The sequence below is a fragment of the Ranitomeya variabilis genome, chromosome 4 (assembly GCF_051348905.1).
Source record: "Ranitomeya variabilis isolate aRanVar5 chromosome 4, aRanVar5.hap1, whole genome shotgun sequence".
In the NCBI taxonomy this organism is placed as follows: Eukaryota; Metazoa; Chordata; class Amphibia; order Anura; family Dendrobatidae; genus Ranitomeya; species Ranitomeya variabilis.
Window position 1 is genome coordinate 733,484,895 of NC_135235.1, and position 18,595 is coordinate 733,503,489.

General features: G+C 41.4%; 1 protein-coding gene across 2 annotated transcripts in view; it reads left to right on the forward strand.

The window, feature by feature from the left end:
• LOC143767931 (uncharacterized) overlaps positions 1–16,794 on the forward strand; it is a 60,687-nt gene extending 43,893 nt beyond the window's left edge. Inside the window, exons 7-8 of one of the 2 annotated variants that reach the window (XM_077256456.1) lie at positions 285–372; positions 13,800–16,794. In XM_077256456.1, the coding sequence (XP_077112571.1) occupies positions 285–372; positions 13,800–15,979 (2,268 nt within the window). In that variant the 3' untranslated portion in view covers positions 15,980–16,794. The remainder of the gene's footprint in view (positions 1–284; positions 373–13,799) is intronic. The other variant, XM_077256457.1, reaches the window with a different exon arrangement.
• The last annotated feature ends 1,801 nt before the right edge of the window (positions 16,795–18,595 follow it).

Sequence of the window (18,595 nt, forward strand, 5' to 3'; positions counted from 1 at the left end):
GAGTGGTTTTTATGAAGATGTTCTAATTTTTTTTGGCGGTTCCTCTTGTACTCTGTAATCAATTCTGGAGGGGAGGGGGACTGCCCCTTTTTTATCTGTAGGTTTCCTGTTCCTGGGGGCAAATCTCCTCTCTGTGGGTGCTGTCGTGGACTCCATAAAATACAATTACCGGTAAGTAATCCGGTTTATACTTGTGTAATGAGAACGGTGGAGATGGCAGGATTAGAGCTGATCATAGATGTGACTTCTCCTTCTGTCTGTGACTTTTACAATATTTGTTTCAGTGTGAAGATCTGACCCATAGTAATACCAAAGAGTCATATGAGAGGGATGATGAGCGGTGTAAGGAGATTCCTACATATGACTACCCAGGTGAGTAGTAAACACTAAATGCAGAGAAGTCACAGATTCTTCTCAGTCACCGGCTGTGGCTGCTTTATCAGTGGTACAGTCTGGCTGTATCACAATCGTGTGATCACCATTTTGCCTCTAGACCACAACATTCTCCTCCATCCAAAACTGTTCAAATGACTTTGGGCATTAAAAGCCCTTTTCTATAGAACATATAGCCTGGAGGATCCACCTACCCCCTGAAATTAGGAGACACTGACCGTAACCTGCCCAGATCTGTAAACTGCAAAGCCAAATGACAGCGTACATAGAATGTGCTGATAAGTTAGAAAATCTCTTGAAGAAAAATACTATGATGGGCCTGTAAGAGAAAGCGGAGGATAATGATGCTGTTGGCTTCCTAGATCCCTGATATCTTATTGGATGAATCTACCTCTTTTCCTTCTGTGCTGCTGAATGTGCTCGTATGGTCCATACAAGACCAGGTCCAGTCTTTCTGGCCGAACTTCACTTTTATGATCGACAACATTAAATGTGCAGTGAGGCCAAGTGTAAATTTCTGTACTGTAACAACAGCGTTTCCCTTTATACTGAATTTTCAATTTCTTTTAAAACCAAATAACGTCAAGGAAGATTGTGATAAACTACATAAAATACATTACACCTGTGCCATGATATACAGTACAGACCAAAAGTTTGGACACACCTTCTAAATTTAAATATTTTTCTGTATTTTCATGACTTTGAAAATAGTACATTCACACTGAAGGCATCAAAACTATGAATTAACACGTGTAATTATATACTTAACAAAAAAGTGTGAAACAACTGAAAATATGTCTTATATTCTAGGTTCTTCAAAGTAGCCACCTTTTGCTTTGATGACTGCTTTGCACACTCTTGGCATTCTCTTGATGAGTTTCAAGAGGTAGTCACCAGGAATGGTCTTCCAACAATCTTGAAGGACTTCCCAGAGATGCTTAGCACTTGTTGGCCATTTTGCTTTCCCTCTGCGGTCCAGCTCACCCCAAACCATCTCGATTGGGTTTAGGTCTGGTGACTGTGGAGGCCAGGTCATCTGGCGTAGCACCCCATCACTCTCCTTTTTGGTCAAATAGCCCTTACACACCCTGGAGGTGTGTTTGGGGTCATTGTCCTGTTGAAAAATAAATGATGGTCCAACTAAACGCAAACCGGATGGAATAGCATGCCGCTGCAAGATGCTGTGGTAGCCATGCTGGTTTAGTATGCCTTCAGTTTTGAATAAATTCCCAACAGTGTCACCAGCAAAGCACCCCCACACCCTCACACCTCCTCCATGCTTCACGGTGGCAACCAGGCATGTAGAGTCCATCCGTTCACCTTTTCTGCGTCGCACAAAGACACGGTGGTTGGAACCAAAGATCTCAAATTTGGACTCCTCAGACCAAAGCACAGCTTTCCACTGGTCTAATGTCCATTCCTTGTGTTCTTTAGCCCAAACAAGTCTCTCCTCCTTGTTGCCTGTCCTTAGCAGTGGTTTCCTAGCAGCTATTTTACCACGAAGGCCTGCTGCACAAAGTCTCCTCTTAACAGTTGTTGTAGAGATGTTTCTGCTGCTAGACCTCTGTGTGGCATTGACCTGGTCTCTAATCTGAGCTGCTGTTAACCTGAGATTTCTGAGGCTGGTGACTCGGATAAACTTATCCTCAGAAGCAGAGTTGACTCTTGGTCTTCCTTTCCTGGGGCGGTCCTCATGTGAGCCAGTTTCTTTGTAGCGCTTGATGGTTTTTGCAAGTGCACTTGGGGACACTTTCAAAGTTTTCCCAATTTTTCAGACTGACTGACCTTCATTTCTTAAAGTAATGATGGCCACTCGTTTTTTTTTTACTTAGAATTTGTATTGTGGCAAGAAAAAAGCAGCTAACAGTCTATTCAGTAGGACTATCAGCTATGTATCTACCAGACTTCTGCACAACACAATTGATGGTCCCAACATCATTTATAAGGCAAGAAATCCCACTTATTAAACCTGACAGGGCACACCTGTGAAGTGAAAACCATTCCCAGTGACTACCTCTTGAAGCTCATCAAGAGAATGCCAAGAGTGTGCAAAGCAGTCATCAAAGCAAAAGGTGGCTACTTTGAATAACCTACTTTGAAAAACCTAGAATATAAGACATATTTTCAGTTGTTTCACACTTTTTTGTTAAGTATATAATTCCACATGTGTTAATTCATAGTTTTGATGCCTTCAGTGTGAATTTACAATTTTCATAGTCTTGAAAATACAGAAAAATCTTTAAATGAGAAGGTGTGTCCAAACTTTTGGTCTGTACTGTACGTGTGTCATCTCTCCTGCATATAGTATATATCTGTGTGTCATTTCCCCTGTATATAGTATATATCTGTATGTCATCTCCTCCTGTATTAGACCGCGTTCACACGTTATTTGCTCAGTATTTTTACCTCAGTATTTGTAAGCTAAATTGGCAGCCTGATAAATCCCCAGCCAACAAGAAGCCCTCCCCCCTGGCAGTATATATTAGCTCACACATACACATAATAGACAGGTCATGTGACTGACAGCTGCCGTATTTCCTATATGGTACATTTGGTGCTCTTGCAGTTTGTCTGCTTATTAATCAGATTTTTATTTTTGAAGGATAATACCAGACTTGTGTGTGTTTTAGGACGAGTTTCATGTGTCAAGTTGTGTGTGTTGAGTTGCGAGTGGCGACATGCATGTAGCGACTTTTGGGAGATGAGTTTTGTGTTGCGACAAGCGTGTAGCAACTTTTTGTGTGTCGAGTTGCATGTGACAGGTCAGTGTAGCAAGTTGTGTGCAGCAAGTTTTGCGCATGGCGAGTTTTGTGCGTGGCGAGTTTTATGTGTGGTGCGTTTTGAGTATGTGCAAGTTTTGTGTGAGGCAACTTTTGCATGTGTTGCAACTTTTGTGCACGTGGCAATTTTTCCGAGTGTGCAAGTTTTGCATGTGGCGAGTTTTCCATGAGGTGAGTTTTGCACGTGTGGCGAGTTTTGCGTGAGCCTAGTTTTGCATGTGGCAAGTTTTGCGCATGGCGAGTTTTGAGCGGCGACTTTTGTGTTTCGACTTTTATGTGGCGAGGTTGGTGTATGTGTGGTGAAATGTGTGCTGAGGGTGGTATATGTGTTCAAGCACGTGGTAGTGTGTGGCGCATTTTGTGTGTGTGTTCATATCCCCGTGTGTGGTGAGTATCCCATGTCGGGGCCCCACCTTATCAACTGTACGGTATATACTCTTTGTGCACGGAAGAAAAACAGACACTACCGTAAAGCCTGCACACTACACCAATTTTTAACAATATATGAAATTTTTATTGGGTACACCAAAACAGCAAAAAACACATAAAACATAAGTAAAAACAGAACAATCGCACTCATAGGAACCCCTTAAGGCACTATATCTATATTCTATATGATTAATAAAATGATGACGATAAATACCACAAATATATCAATACAAATATACAATAGTCCCCACAAACATATGGAGCAATACAAATGTGCCTAAAATGACAAATGGGAGGGACCTCCTATAGAGAACATGAAATGTACATGAACCTATGCCACCGCTAATTTTGTGGCTAATATAAATCCTGCTCGGACCAGTGTGCAACCATAACAAAATAAAGTAGAAATGGCCACGGTCTCAAATAGAGCCATAAGCAAACCACCATGGCCCATAAAAGACAGGTAATAGGATGGCTGTGAATCACAGATCCATCATATGTGCAAATAAGATAGCACCGAACTAAATATATAAGCCATGATGGAAATCACAAACGGACCAGGATAAAGGAGGATACCAACCAGAGGGGGGCCCAGATGAAAAATTGGAGCAGGGTGCAACCCAACGCGTATCGCCATAACCCGTACGGCTTCGTCAGGGGAAGATGGATTCAAATGAGCGCAGCACATATAAATACCTGCTCGCTGATAGGTGCATCGGGCGCTGATGTGAAACACAGGTGTGCAGGAGAGGCACACATACCGGAGCCGGAAATGAGCTGGATGAAGCAACGTAAGACCGCGCATGGGCACAAAAGTACAGCCCAACAGCGACTGCGTGAGAAGAACAAAAGAGTAGGCGGCCAAAGTACAGACAGCGGCGCTGGTCCGCACACGCGCACAAGATCATGGAGCCACAGCGCCTGCGTAAAAAGATCAAGGCATGAAATTACGCCAGGCCAATGAGGCCATAGTGCAAAAAGTACATGCACAGGAGGCCCACCTAGCCAATCTGTTCTAATATAGAAGTGCGCCCGATCAAAATAGAACTGTAGTGCCATAGGCACAAATGACAAATGAGAGCAGACACAAGCCGATCAGCATAGGATCAGCCCAGGGACCTAGAAGCACCAGTGCAAAGAAATAAAAAGAAAAAGAAAAGAAGGGCAAATACTGTACGACGGGCCCGATGAGAATAACAGAAACATAATACACATAAATAAAGAAAACCTATTAAACTAAATAAACCATGCACAAAACAAGACAAGGCGCCACAACACATAGGGGGATACTTACACAAACATATATCCACACATACCCATGTAAACCAACATATATATAATGTAACATAAGAAATACATAAAGACGAAAAATGTATACTAATAAAGAAAAAGAAGGTAGAACCATAAACACCAGGGTCCATGGAAGAATATATGTATGCGTCAATACCCATAATGTGGCCATAGACACAATAGACAAACTTACAATAAGGAAAACAGAGGAAAGTGCAAAATTACACATATGTGTATACATAGCAGCAAGGCCCGAAACAGGCCCAAAATGACGTACCCAGAAAACCCACCAAAAGTAAGAAAATCAATAATCACGGGTCCCATCAGGTCCAGAGGGGCGGCACATTAACAGTAATAATAAATAATTATCCAAAACAGGAGACATGGAACATGTCCAAAGGAAATAGCAAAGTGTACAGTCCGTAAAAAAGTGCGACGATGACCAATGTAGATAAATATGCGCCTCCATAAAGTTCCAGAGAGACCGAAATCCAAGGATCTGTAGAGTAACGATATGTAATACATCTGTAATATTTATAGTCAATCACAGGGACACTTGAGGTACATCTTGTATCCAGGCCAATGGTATAGAAACTTGATGACTGCATAGCGAAGTATGCCAAGAGTGGAAAAAGAAAAAGCAGCATCTAAAAAAAAGAGAAAAGCAAAAAACTAATAATAAAATGATTGGCAAAAACAGCTAATGACCCCAAAGGAACAGATCTACAAAAAGTTATATATACACTCACCGGCCAGTTTATTAGGTACACCATGCTAGTAACGGGTTGGACCCCCTTTTGCCTTCAGAACTGCCTCAATTCTTCGTGGCATAGATTCAGCAAGGTGCTGGAAGCATTCCTCAGAGATTTTGGTCCATATTGACATGATGGCATCACACAGTTGCCGCAGATTTGTCGGCTGCACATCCCAAAGATGCTCCATACAAGGCAGGATGGATCCATGCTTTCATGTTGTTTACGCCAAATTCTGACCCTACCATCCGAATGTCGCAGCAGAAATCGAGACTCATCAGACCAAGCAACGTTTTTCCAATCTTCTACTGTCCAATTTCGATGAGCTTGTACAAATTGTAGCCTCAGTTTCCTGTTCTTAGCTGAAAGGAGTGGTACCCGGTGTGGTCTTCTGCTGCTGTAGCCCATCTGCCTCAAAGTTCGACCCACTGTGCGTTCAGAGATGCTCTTAGGCCTACCTTGGTTGTAACGGGTGGCGATTTGAGTCACTGTTGCCTTTCTATCAGCTCGAACCAGTCTGCCCATTCTCCTCTGACCTCTGGCATCAACAAGGCATTTCCGCCCACAGAACTGCCGCTCACTGGATTTTTTTTCTTTTTCGGACCATTCTCTGTAAACCCTAGAGATGGTTGTGCGTGAAAATCCCAGTAGATCAGCAGTTTCTGAAATACTCAGACCAGCCCTTCTGGCACCAACAACCATGCCACGTTCAAAGGCACTCAAATCACCTTTCTTCCCCATACTGATGCTCGGTTTGAACTGCAGGAGATTGTCTTGACCATGTCTACATGCCTAAATGCACTGAGTTGCCGCCATGTGATTGGCTGATTAGAAATTAAGTGTTAACAAGAAGTTGGACAGGTGTACCTAATAAAGTGGCCAGTGAGTGTATATATATATATATATATATATATATATATATATATATATATATATATATATGTGTATATATATATATATATATATATATATATATATATATATATATATATATATATATATATATATTAAAGAGCTATTCACCCAAAAAAACAGTAAATAAAAGCTCCTCATTAAGACCCCCTGGGCTTGTTGAATTAAGATTGAAAATCCAGCGGGATTCCGACCGTAGAAGCAATTTCCTAGGGCATCCCCCCCTATTGGACAGTTGTATCCTTTCTAACCCAACCACTTGTGTGTTGTTGATTTTGCCAGAGTGGTGGGTAAGATAATGGGATGCCACCGAGGTAAGCAATTTACCCTTCGCTTGATCCACAGATGCCAGATTAATGGTTGAGAAATGCTTCTGTATACGTCGTTGAAGTTCCTGGGATGTCTGTCCCACGTATACCATGTGACATGGACATATTAAGGCGTAGATGACACAGCTGCTTTTACAATTAATGTAGTTCTTCAAGGTATATCTGGTACCATCCCTGGGATTAACGAAAAAATCTCTGTTAGCACACATGTAAGGGCATACATTGCAGCTACCGCACGCAAAAGAACCCTTTAGGATCACACCCCGCTGAAGCCTCTTCGTCTGTCTCGTGTAATGGCTCTTGGTGAGAAGGTCCTTGAAGTTAGGAGCCCTTCTCGCCGTGAGCAGAGGTGTCTCACTAACAATTTTAGAGGTCTGAAGGTCGGTCGTCAAGATATCCCAATGTCTGCGAAGAATCCCCCTTACATGTGACCAATGGGAATTGAAAGTAGTAATAAAATGAGGCCTAGTGTTGGTCACCTTGGTCCTAGCAGTCAGTAGGGATACCTGGGTTTGCGACCTAGCCCGCTCATAGGCTGATGAAATACACCGCCTTGGATAGCTTCTATCCTTAAGTCGTGAAGTAAGTTGCCGTGCCTCTAAACGAAAATCTTTGTCCTCAGTGCAATTTCGTCTTACCCGTAGGAATTGTCCGGTAGGCACCCCTCTCTTGGTATGTGCTGGATGAAAACTACAATACTCCAAGAGGGAATTCGTAGCCGTAGGTTTTCGAAACAGGCTCGTAACAAGTGATCCATTCTCCTTAGTAATCCGAAGGTCCAAAAATGTCACTGATAACGGGGAAATTGCATATGTCAAGATAATATTGTGCATATTGCAATTTAGTGCCCCGATAAAATCCCGGCATTCTGAAACTGTACCTGTAAAAAATTACATATCGTTACTCTACAGATCCTTGGATTTCGGTCTCTCTGGAACTTTATGGAGGCGCATATTTATCTACATTGGTCATCGTCGTACTTTTTTACGGACTGTACACTTTGCTATTTCCTTTGGACATGTTCCATGTCTCCTGTTTTGGATAATTATTTATTATTACTGTTAATGTGCCGCCCCTCTGGACCTGATGTGACCCGTGATTATTGATTTTCTTACTTTTGGTGGGTTTTCTGGGTACGTCATTTTGGGCCTGTTTCGGGCCTTGCTGCTATGTATACACATATGTGTAATTTTGCACTTTCCTCTGTTTTCCTTATTGTAAGTTTGTCTATTGTGTCTATGGCCACATTATGGGTATTGACGCATACATATATTCTTCCATGGACCCTGGTGTTTATGGTTCTACCTTCTTTTTCTTTATTAGTATACTTTTTTCGTCTTTATGTATTTCTTATGTTACATTATATATATATATATATATGTTGGTTTACATGGGTATGTGTGGATATATGTTTATATGTTTGTGTAAGTATCCCCCTATGTGTTGTGGCGCCTTGTCTTGTTTTGTGCACGGTTTATTTAGTTTAATAGGTTTTCTTTATTTATGTGTATTATGTTTCTGTTATTCTCATCGGGCCCGTCGTACAGTATTTTCCCTTCTTTTCTTTTTCTTTTTATTTCTTTGCACTGGTGCTTCTAGGTCCCTGGGCTGATCCTATGCTGATCGGCTTGTGTCTGCTCTCATTTGTCATTTGTGACTATGGCACTACAGTTCTATTTTGATCGGGCGCACTTCTATATTAGAACAGATTGGCTAGGTGGGCCTCCTGTGCATGTACTTTTTGCACTATGGCCTCATTGGCCTGGCGTAATTTCATGCCTTGATCTTTTTACGCAGGCGCTGTGGCTCCATGATCTTGTGCGCGTGTGCGGACCAGCGCCGCTGTCTGTACGTTGGCCGCCTACTCTTTTGTTCTTCTCACGCAGGCGCTGTTGGGCTGTACTTTTGTGCCCATGCGCGGTCTTACGTTGCTTCATCCAGCTCATTTCCGGCTCCGGTATGTGTGCCTCTCCTGCACACCTGTGTTTCACATCAGCGCCCGATGCACCTATCAGCGAGCAGGTATTTATATGTGCTGCGCTCATTTGAATCCATCTTCCCCTGACGAAGCCGTACGGGTTACAGCGATACGCGTTGGGTTGCACCCTGCTCCAATTTTTCATCTGGGCCCCCCTCTGGTTGGTATCCTCCTTTATCCTGGTCCGTTTGTGATTTCCATCATGGCTTATATATTTAGTTTGGTGCTATCTTATTTGCACATATGATGGATCTGTGATTCACAGCCATCCTATTACCTGTCTTTTATGGGCCATGGTGGTTTGCTTATGGCTCTATTTGAGACCGTGGCCATTTCTACTTTATTTTGTTATGGTTGCACACTGGTCCGAGCAGGATTTATATTAGCCACAAAATTAGCGGTGGCATAGGTTCATGTACATTTCATGTTCTCTATAGGCGGTCCCTCCCATTTGTCATTTTAGGCACATTTGTATTGCTCCATATGTTTGTGGGGACTATGGTATATTTGTATTGATATATTTGTGGTATTTATCGTCATCATTTTATTAATCATATAGAATATAGATATAGTGCCTTAAGGGGTTCCTATGAGTGCGATTGTTCTGTTTTTACTTATGTTTTATGTGTTTTTTGCTGTTTTGGTGTACCCAATAAAAATTTCATATATTGTTAAAAATTGGTGTAGTGTGCAGGCTTTACGGTAGTGTCTGTTTTTCTTCCGTGCACATGTAGCTTTTACTACCGGCCTCTTGGCACCTCCCTGTTATTTGGTTTACAGTTGTGCTCTTTGCCTTTCTTTATTACGGTATATACTCTTTGGCACCATCGCTCTCATTCTTTAAGTCCCCCTTGTTCACATCTGGCATCTGTCAATTTGCCTCCAACACTTTTCCTTTCACTTTTTCCCCATTATGTAGATAGGGGCAAAATTGTTTGGTGAATTGGAACGCGCGGGGTTAAAATTTTGCCTCACAACATAGCCTATGACGCTCTCGGGGTCCAGACGTGTGACTGCAAAATTTTGTGGCTGTAGCTGCGACGGTGCAGATGCCAATCCCGGACATACATACACACATACACACACACACACACACACACACACACACACACACACACACCCCTTTATATATTAGATAATATGGAGTATGTGTATAATATATATACACACACACACACACACACACACACCTTCCTTTACTATGTGTAGACATTTATTCTATCTATTCTAACCTGTCAGTGTGATTTTACTGTACACCGCACTGAATTGCCGGCTTTTCTATAGGACACTGGTGCGTATTTCTCGCAAGTCACACATATGGTCAGTGTGTAATCCGTATTTTTCTCACCCCCATAGACTTTCATTGGCGGATTTTTTGCGCAATACGCTGACAAACGCAGCATGCTGTGATTTTCTCAGCCCGTTAAATACGGCCGAGAAATATACGGCAGATAGGAGCTGCCCCATAGAGAATCGGTCCGTGTGCAATGCGTTGTTTTTCCGCCTCTCTTACGTCTGTAAAACTCTCTAGTGTGACGCTGGCCTTAGGCTGTAGCACACAATGCGTTTTTGCTGGGGTTTTTTTTTTACGTGTGTTAATGCTCCAAAAAACGCGATGGAATACTAAAGCAAAGTAATTCAATGACAATCCTGAAGTGTTCTACACATTATCAGTAAATTTCTGTTCGGATTTGCAGCTTTTATTTTCTGCAGCATGTCAATTCTTTTTGCGTTTCTGCAGCATTTTTGACTCATTGACTTTAATTGAGTCAGTCAAATCTGCAGCAAAATCGCAGGTGTAAAAAGGTTTGTGGATTTGCTGCCAAAAACGCAGCTAATTGTCAAAGAGAATTAATGTCAGAAGGAGGAAGAGTGTGTGGGCAGAGAATATGTGCGCATGTCTCTGTGTGTGGGCGGAGAATATGTGCGTGTGTCTCTGTGTGGGCGGAGAATATGTGCGTGTGTCTGTGTGTGGGTGGAGAATATGTGCATGTGTGTCTGTGTGTGTACTCATGCGACGTGTATACCCATGCGTCATCTGATGGGACTACTACTCCCATCCGGCTACGTCTTTTGACAGGAGGTAATCGCTCCCGCAGTATATCACTGAGCTGCGGTGAGAGTTCACTGGAGTTAATCAGTTAATCAGCTGATCAGCTCCGGTGCTCTCACTTAAGGCATCGCTGCGTGGGAAAGTTCTCACATAGCGGTAGTGCCGTAAATGAGTGCATCGGAGTTGATGAACTCCGGTAAACTCTCACGGCAGCGCAGTGATACACTGACAGGAGGTAATTATTCCCGCAGTGTATCGCCAGAGGCCGGGTAGAGCAGTCACATCTCCTGATGTGACTGTTCTACACGTGAGATCGCTGTGGGACACTCGGTATTAAATGGACTACGGTGGACAGGATAGTATTATATGTTGGTTTATCATTTTTTGATAGTTTGCAGGAGACAAGGGAGTTCGGAGATTAGGCGTTCAGTAAGAATGGTAAATTTTGATTCAATAAAGGAGTCTATGTGATTATTTCAAATAAAGGACTTTATTCTGGGTGTCTGTGTTTTATACAAAATCACTATGGTTAGTAATGGAGAGGTGTCTTATAGATGCCTCTCCATTACTAACCTGTGGGCTTGATGTCACCTGATAATACAAATGTGACATCAACCCCACAACTGTCTACTCCACTTGCCACTGCTACAGGGCAAGTGGGAAGAGCGAGGCTAAGTGCCAGAATTGGCGCATCTATAAGATGCAGCATTTCTGGGGTGGCTGAGAGTTGTTGTTTCTAGCCTGGGGGGATGCCAATATCCATGGCCCCTTCCCAGGCTATTAATATCAGCCCACAGCTGTCTGTTTAGCCTTTGCTGGTTTGATTTTATAGGGGGAACCCTGTCAATTTTTTTTTTCTGGGGTTTCCCTGTAAACTAGCCACTAAAGGCTAAGCAAACAGCTGTGAGCTGATATTAATACTCGTAGCCTGCGAACCTTTGGCTATTGGCTCCTCAGAATATTAATATCAGCTGTCAGCTGCTGTCTGCTGGTTATGAAAATTAAGTGGGAGCCCACACAATTTTTTTTAAATATTTTGAAATATAAACAGATATAGCATTTCACGCAGATTTCTGATAATTGTTTTTTTGTTACAGCATATGTAGGTTAATTATATTAATTTTCCTACATAGGCTGGTGTGTGTCTGTCTTTATTTAATATTAATGAGGGTATCAGGCTGAAGAGGTTTAACAAGGAAATGACATCACAACTATTTTTTATTTTTTTTAATATATCTTTATTTAGCTCTTTGGATTCACAAAAATGCAGAAAAACCGCGCGTATTATCAGCTGCATTTTTCTGCCAAGAGATGCAGAAACCTTGCAGAAATTTCTGCAAGCAAATACGCAACGTGCGCACACAACCTTATAAATAGCTCTATTTAAAAGTATATTTCTTGTTGAAATTAATGTGATAGAAAATATTGGCCTTTACAATAGTTTATATTGCTAACAGTCCCATACTCTAATTACCCCAAAGAGGTTTTGCCGTTAGTTGCTCATTTCTTTTTTGTACTTAAAAAGACTGTTCAGCTTGATTATTTCAGTAGGTGTGTTATATAGTCGTAGTTTTGCCCATCATCCTTTAACTTCTTTAACCCCTTTACATCTGGACTTACACACAGACCCCTAGGTTTGGGCCACATTGATACTTGCTTTTCAGTAGTATGAGATGGCAAGAAGAATAGTCAGGTAGTCTGACTGCAACCGTGAGGGAAGAGAAAATACAAAATCAAAGGTACGAGTAGTCAGTAAACAAGCTGGGGTCACAACAAGAAACAAATACACAAGCTGGGAGCTGAGTACAGAGGACTGAACCAGAGGAGAACAAGCCTGTATCTTGCAGCTTCCGGCAATATGCTTCAAGCTTCAGTGGAGTGCGGTGCTTTCCAGTTGGCTGAAGTAGGGTGCAAATTACTCTAGCTGGACAGCGTGCACACCCAGACTGCCAGAATGGATGGTACCCCCGCCAGAATAGATGTTATCACAGGTTGCAGGCACCTTAAACTTGGTGGCTCGACAGTCTGTGCCCCCCAGAGCTTCTGGTTCTGTTGTCTCCTCCATTACCAGCGCCGCCTACAGAATGAATAAGCAGACGTCATATTAGCAGATCCCAGAGAAGATGGGACACAGCATTTGTAGACTCCCTAATATGACAATGTCAGAAAACCAGAGCAGTAGAAATCCCCATAAAGTGACTCCATTTTGGACAGTATAGCCCTCTGTGAATTAATCTATAGAAGTAGTGACAATTTTGACTCCACATCCACTTTCCGGTAATTAGCGTTCAGTGGATGTTGGAGAGTAAAAATTAAAAATATACCATTTTATTACCCAACACATAGTGCCCAGATTGTGCTCCAGAAGACACACGCACCATAAATTAAGTGAGTTCTTCTCGCTATAGTAATGCCAAATACATGGATGCTAAATGTGGTTTGGGCACACTGCAAGGCTCCGAAGCGAGGGAGAGATGTAACTTTGGAAGAGTGCACTTTGCAAGATTGGTTTATGGAAGCCATGTTGCTTTTCAAGCCACTACTAATGTAGAAACCTCTGTTTTTCCATTGACAGTTGATGGACCTGAGTGGGGACTTGTTTTTTGTAAGATGAGTAGAACTTTTCATTGGTATTATTTTGTCTACATAACATTGTTTGGTGGCTTTTTATTCCATATTTGGGAGGTAGAATGAACAAACAGTTGAACACCACACTCCACTGGTTCATGCCATGAGGTTTTCTATTAGACTGTCAACTGTCATTTTGTCGGTGAATAATTCAAATATTTTACATAACTTGCCATTATTAATGACAGTTTAAATAGAAATGTTCAAAAATTAAGTTTGAGGATATTTCATTGAAAAATATTTTTTTATTCTTAGCAGATTACTGTACCAGGAGATCAGAGGTGCCGCTGACATCTTCAATTTATAAATCAGATGATCTTGAGATCACACAGGATACAATTGAAGTGAATGTCATTATGCCAGATGTACCATCATCCCTTCCAGGCAAAGATCTGTCATCTGATCTTTTGAAACAAGTCCTGTCTTCTGATTCATTACCAACTACTAAGGAAAATCAAAGTCACAAAATAAGCTTTAAAAAGCGAACTGTTCCTAAACCAAAGAAGCCGATTTCATCTTCCGAATATGGAAATAGCATTCCCCTTGAAAAGTCTTTTATTAAACATCAAACAATTCACACAGCAGAGAACAGATTTTCTTGTTCAAAATGTGGGAAATGTTTTAACCAGAAATCAGATTTGGTTAGACACCAAAGAACCCACAAAAGGGAGAAGCCTTTTTCCTGTTCAGAATGTGGGAAATGTTTTAACAAGAAATCAAATCTTGTTATGCACCAACGAACTCACACAGGGAAGAAGCCTGTTTCCTGTTCAGAATGTGAGAAATGTTTTAGCCAGAGATCAGATTTGCTTAAGCACCAGAGAATTCACACAGGGGAGAAGCCTTTTTCATGTTCAGAATGTGGGAAATGTTTTACCCAGAAATCACATCTTGTTATGCACCAAATAACTCACACAGGGAAGAAGCCTTTTTCCTGTTCAGAATGTGGGAAATGTTTTAAACATAAAGGGAGTCTTGTTAAGCACCAAATAACTCACACAGGGGAGAAGCCTTTTTCATGTTCAGAATGTGGGAAATGTTTTAACCAGAAATCACATCTTGTTATGCACCAAATAACTCACACAGGGGAGAAGCCTTTTTCATGTTCAGAATGTGGGAAATGTTTTAAACAGAAAGGGAGTCTTGTTATACACCAAATAACTCACACAGGACAGAAGCCTTTTTCCTGTTCAGAATGTGGGAAATGTTTTACCCAGAAATCACATCTTGTTATGCACCAAATAACTCACACAGGGAAGAAGCCTTTTTCCTGTTCAGAATGTGGGAAATGTTTTAAACATAAAGGGAGTCTTGTTAAGCACCAAATAACTCACACAGGGGAGAAGCCTTTTTCATGTTCAGAATGTGGGAAATGTTTTAACCAGAAATCACATCTTGTTATGCACCAAATAACTCACACAGGGGAGAAGCCTTTTTCATGTTCAGAATGTGGGAAATGTTTTAAACAGAAAGGGAGTCTTGTTATACACCAAATAACTCACACAGGGCAGAAGCCTTTTTCCTGTTCAGAATGTGAGAAATGTTTTAGCCAGAGATCAGATTTGCTTAAGCACCAGAGAATTCACACAGGGGAGAAGCCTTTTTCATGTTCAGAATGTGGGAAATGTTTTAACCTGAAATCACATCTTGTTATGCACCAAATAACTCACACAGGGGAGAAGCCTTTTTCATGTTCAGAATGTGGGAAATGTTTTAAACAGAAAGGGAGTCTTGTTATACACCAAATAACTCACACAGGGCAGAAGCCTTTTTCCTGTTCAGAATGTGAGAAATGTTTTAGCCAGAGATCAGATTTGCTTAAGCACCAGAGAATTCACACAGGGGAGAAGCCTTTTTCATGTTCAGAATGTGGGAAATGTTTTACCCAGAAATCACATCTTGTTATGCACCAAATAACTCACACAGGGAAGAAGCCTTTTTCCTGTTCAGAATGTGAGAAATGTTTTAAACAGAAAGGGAGTCTTGTTATGCACCAAATAACTCACACAGGGCAGAAGCCTTTTTCATGTTCAGAATGTGGGAAATGTTTTACCCAGAAATCACATCTTGTTATGCACCAAATAACTCACACAGGGAAGAAGCCTTTTTCCTGTTCAAAATGTGGGAAATGTTTTAAACAGAAAGGGAGTCTTGTTATACACCAAATAACTCACACAGGGCAGAAGCCTTTTTCCTGTTCAGAATGTGGGAAATGTTTTAAACAGAAAGGGAGTCTTGTTAAGCACCAAATAACTCACACAGGGGAGAAGCCTTTTTCATGTTCAGAATGTGGGAAATGTTTTAACCAGAAATCACATCTTGTTATGCACCAAATAACTCACACAGGGGAGAAGCCTTTTTCATGTTCAGAATGTGGGAAATGTTTTAACCGAAAGTCGGTTCTTGATCACCACCAGAGAACCCACACAGCGTAGAAGCCTTTTCCATGTTTTTAATGTGGGAAATGTTTTAAACGGAAATGGTATTTTCTTAAAGGAATTGTCATCATGTTTGGCCTTGTTAAAATAAAAAAAATCATATTCACCTTCCGTGCCGGTGCTGTTCCAGTGGTATCGTCACTTGCATTCTTGGGACTCAAATATGAGGTTGTTGCATCACACGAGCCCTGTGTCCAATCAGCCTCAGTTTCACTGTCCCCACCCTCAGACGTATTGAACATGAACAGGAAGCCAGTGCTGTGACTTCTCTTTGACTTCCTCTTATTGTTCGATTTGTTTGAAGATGAGAACAGTGAAGCCACCACTAATTGGATGCAGGGCTCATATGACATAAAAACCTGAACCTCCGAAATGCAAGTGCTGACACTGCTGGAACTGACCCAGCATGGGAGGTTTATAGAAGTGTTTATATTTTAACAGGACCAAACATGAGGAATGAGAAGTCAAAATCCCATACAGAGGAGAAGACATTATCATACCTAGAGTGTGAAAAATTAATTACTGGAAAATATTATTTTGTTGACCATCAAAAATAATTCAAACTATATACGTTATTGACAAATTGTACAAAAACATTTAACGGACGTATTATTGAATGAGAGAGGGAAATTACTTTAGAACTTACTATATTTCTTAGACTATAAGACACACTTTTTTTATTAGATCATTTTATTAAGAAAATTACACAATAGTTTTTACAAAGAGACATCAGTAGAACAAAGATATTTTCAATGTTACATGGTATCATTAGATGTTATTGTTGTACATAAAATACAATAAAGTTGTCATCTTCCAAGGATTCGATTTTTTTTTTCATTCAAACTAATACAACCCCCCTCCCCGATAACACTCCAGATAAATCTGTATTCATACTATTATTTTTTTATGATGTGTATACATTAGAATATCTGCCATTCAGTTATCATAATTACTGTAGTTTACATGTGTACTTGCCCTTCTTATATAATTTCACCTGGATTGATGATACTACAAGTGTTCATGAAGCCAGAAATTGCCATGTGTCCTCTCAGGAGTACTCCAGATGGTAGGCCTGGAACATTCATCCAGGATCCTCAGGTGTTGTCAAATTTCCAACCAAATAATATTGTTTTGCTTATTTATTAACTCATTAACTGTCGGTGGTTGAGTGTCTGTTCAATGTTGTGCAATAAGTTTGCGAGCTTGATACAATGTTCGCAAAAGACCTACAGCCATTGTGGATTTAAAACTTCCGTAATCAGCGTCACATCTGCTTCATCTTTTAATGTAGCTGTCGGGATGGTCTCCCAATGCGAGACTGAGAGAGTTTATGATAGATGTTTGAAATTAAGGCGGTCGTGTATTTTGCCGCTGCTATTGAGTAGTAAATACTTTTTCAGTATATCCTGTGCCGCAGCGCTAAACTAAGTTAGATAGGCATGCATAAGTTGTAGGTATCGAAAGAAGAGGCCGTGAGGCAATCCAAACTCTTTCTGTAGTTTGTTAGGGTATGTGCACGTTGCAGATTTGGCTGCGGATCCGGCCCTGCGGATCCACAGCAGTCTTCCATGCGGTGTACAATACCATATAAACCTTTGGAAAACAAAATCCGCAGTGCACGTGCTGCGGAAAATTCCAGCAGAAATGCAGCGGTTTATTTTCCGTAGCATGTCAATTCTTTGTGCGGAATCCACAGCGTTTTACACCTATTCCATAATAGGAATCCGAAGGTGTAAAAATGCAGGCGAATTCCACACAAAATCCGCAGGTAAAATGCAGGGCGTTTTACCTGCGGATTCTGCAGAATTCGCATGGAAAAATCTGCAATGGAATCTGCAACATGTGCACATACCCTTAAAGCTTTTAAGTGTTCCATTTCCTACTGACTGTTCTAAAGTCTGAATTCCCCTTGATCCCAACCTCAGAAACCAGTAAATTTGTCACCAGTCGCTGATTTTGCCATAATGGGGTAAAATTAGAGTATTCCCTTATCCCCAAAGTCTCTCCTCTGTCCCACAAGTTGTACATCATTGCTAAGGTCAGTCTCAACACAGTGATCTATTTCAAGTATTTATTTATGTTAATGTTGATGATTATGGCTAACAGCCAATGAAAATCCAAAAGTCATTATCTCAGTAAATAAAGAGTCTGGAGGAAGAGTGGAGAGGCACACAATCCAAGCTGCTTGAGGTCTAGTGTGAAGTTTCCACAATTAGTGATGGTTTGGGGAGCCATATCATCTGCTGGTGTAGGTCCACTGTGTTTTACCAAGACCAAAGTCAGCACAGCCGTCTCCCAGGAAATTTTAGAGCATTTCATGCTTCCCTCTACCAACAAGCTTCTTGGAGATTAAAATTTCATTCTCCAGCAGGACTTGGCACCTGTCCACACTGCCAAAAGTACCAATACCTGGTTTACAGGGCCGTATTTAGAGTTTCTGCTGCCCTAGGCACTTTTAGTGCTGCCTCCCCCTTTGGTGAGTATGACACTATCGGCAGTGACTTTGGCAAGAATCGCTGATGTGAATGTCGCCTTTTGCAGCAGATCCGGCAGTTTTTCTGCATGTGCCGTGTAACGGATCACTTACGGCAACACTGGGTTCGGCCTCATTCA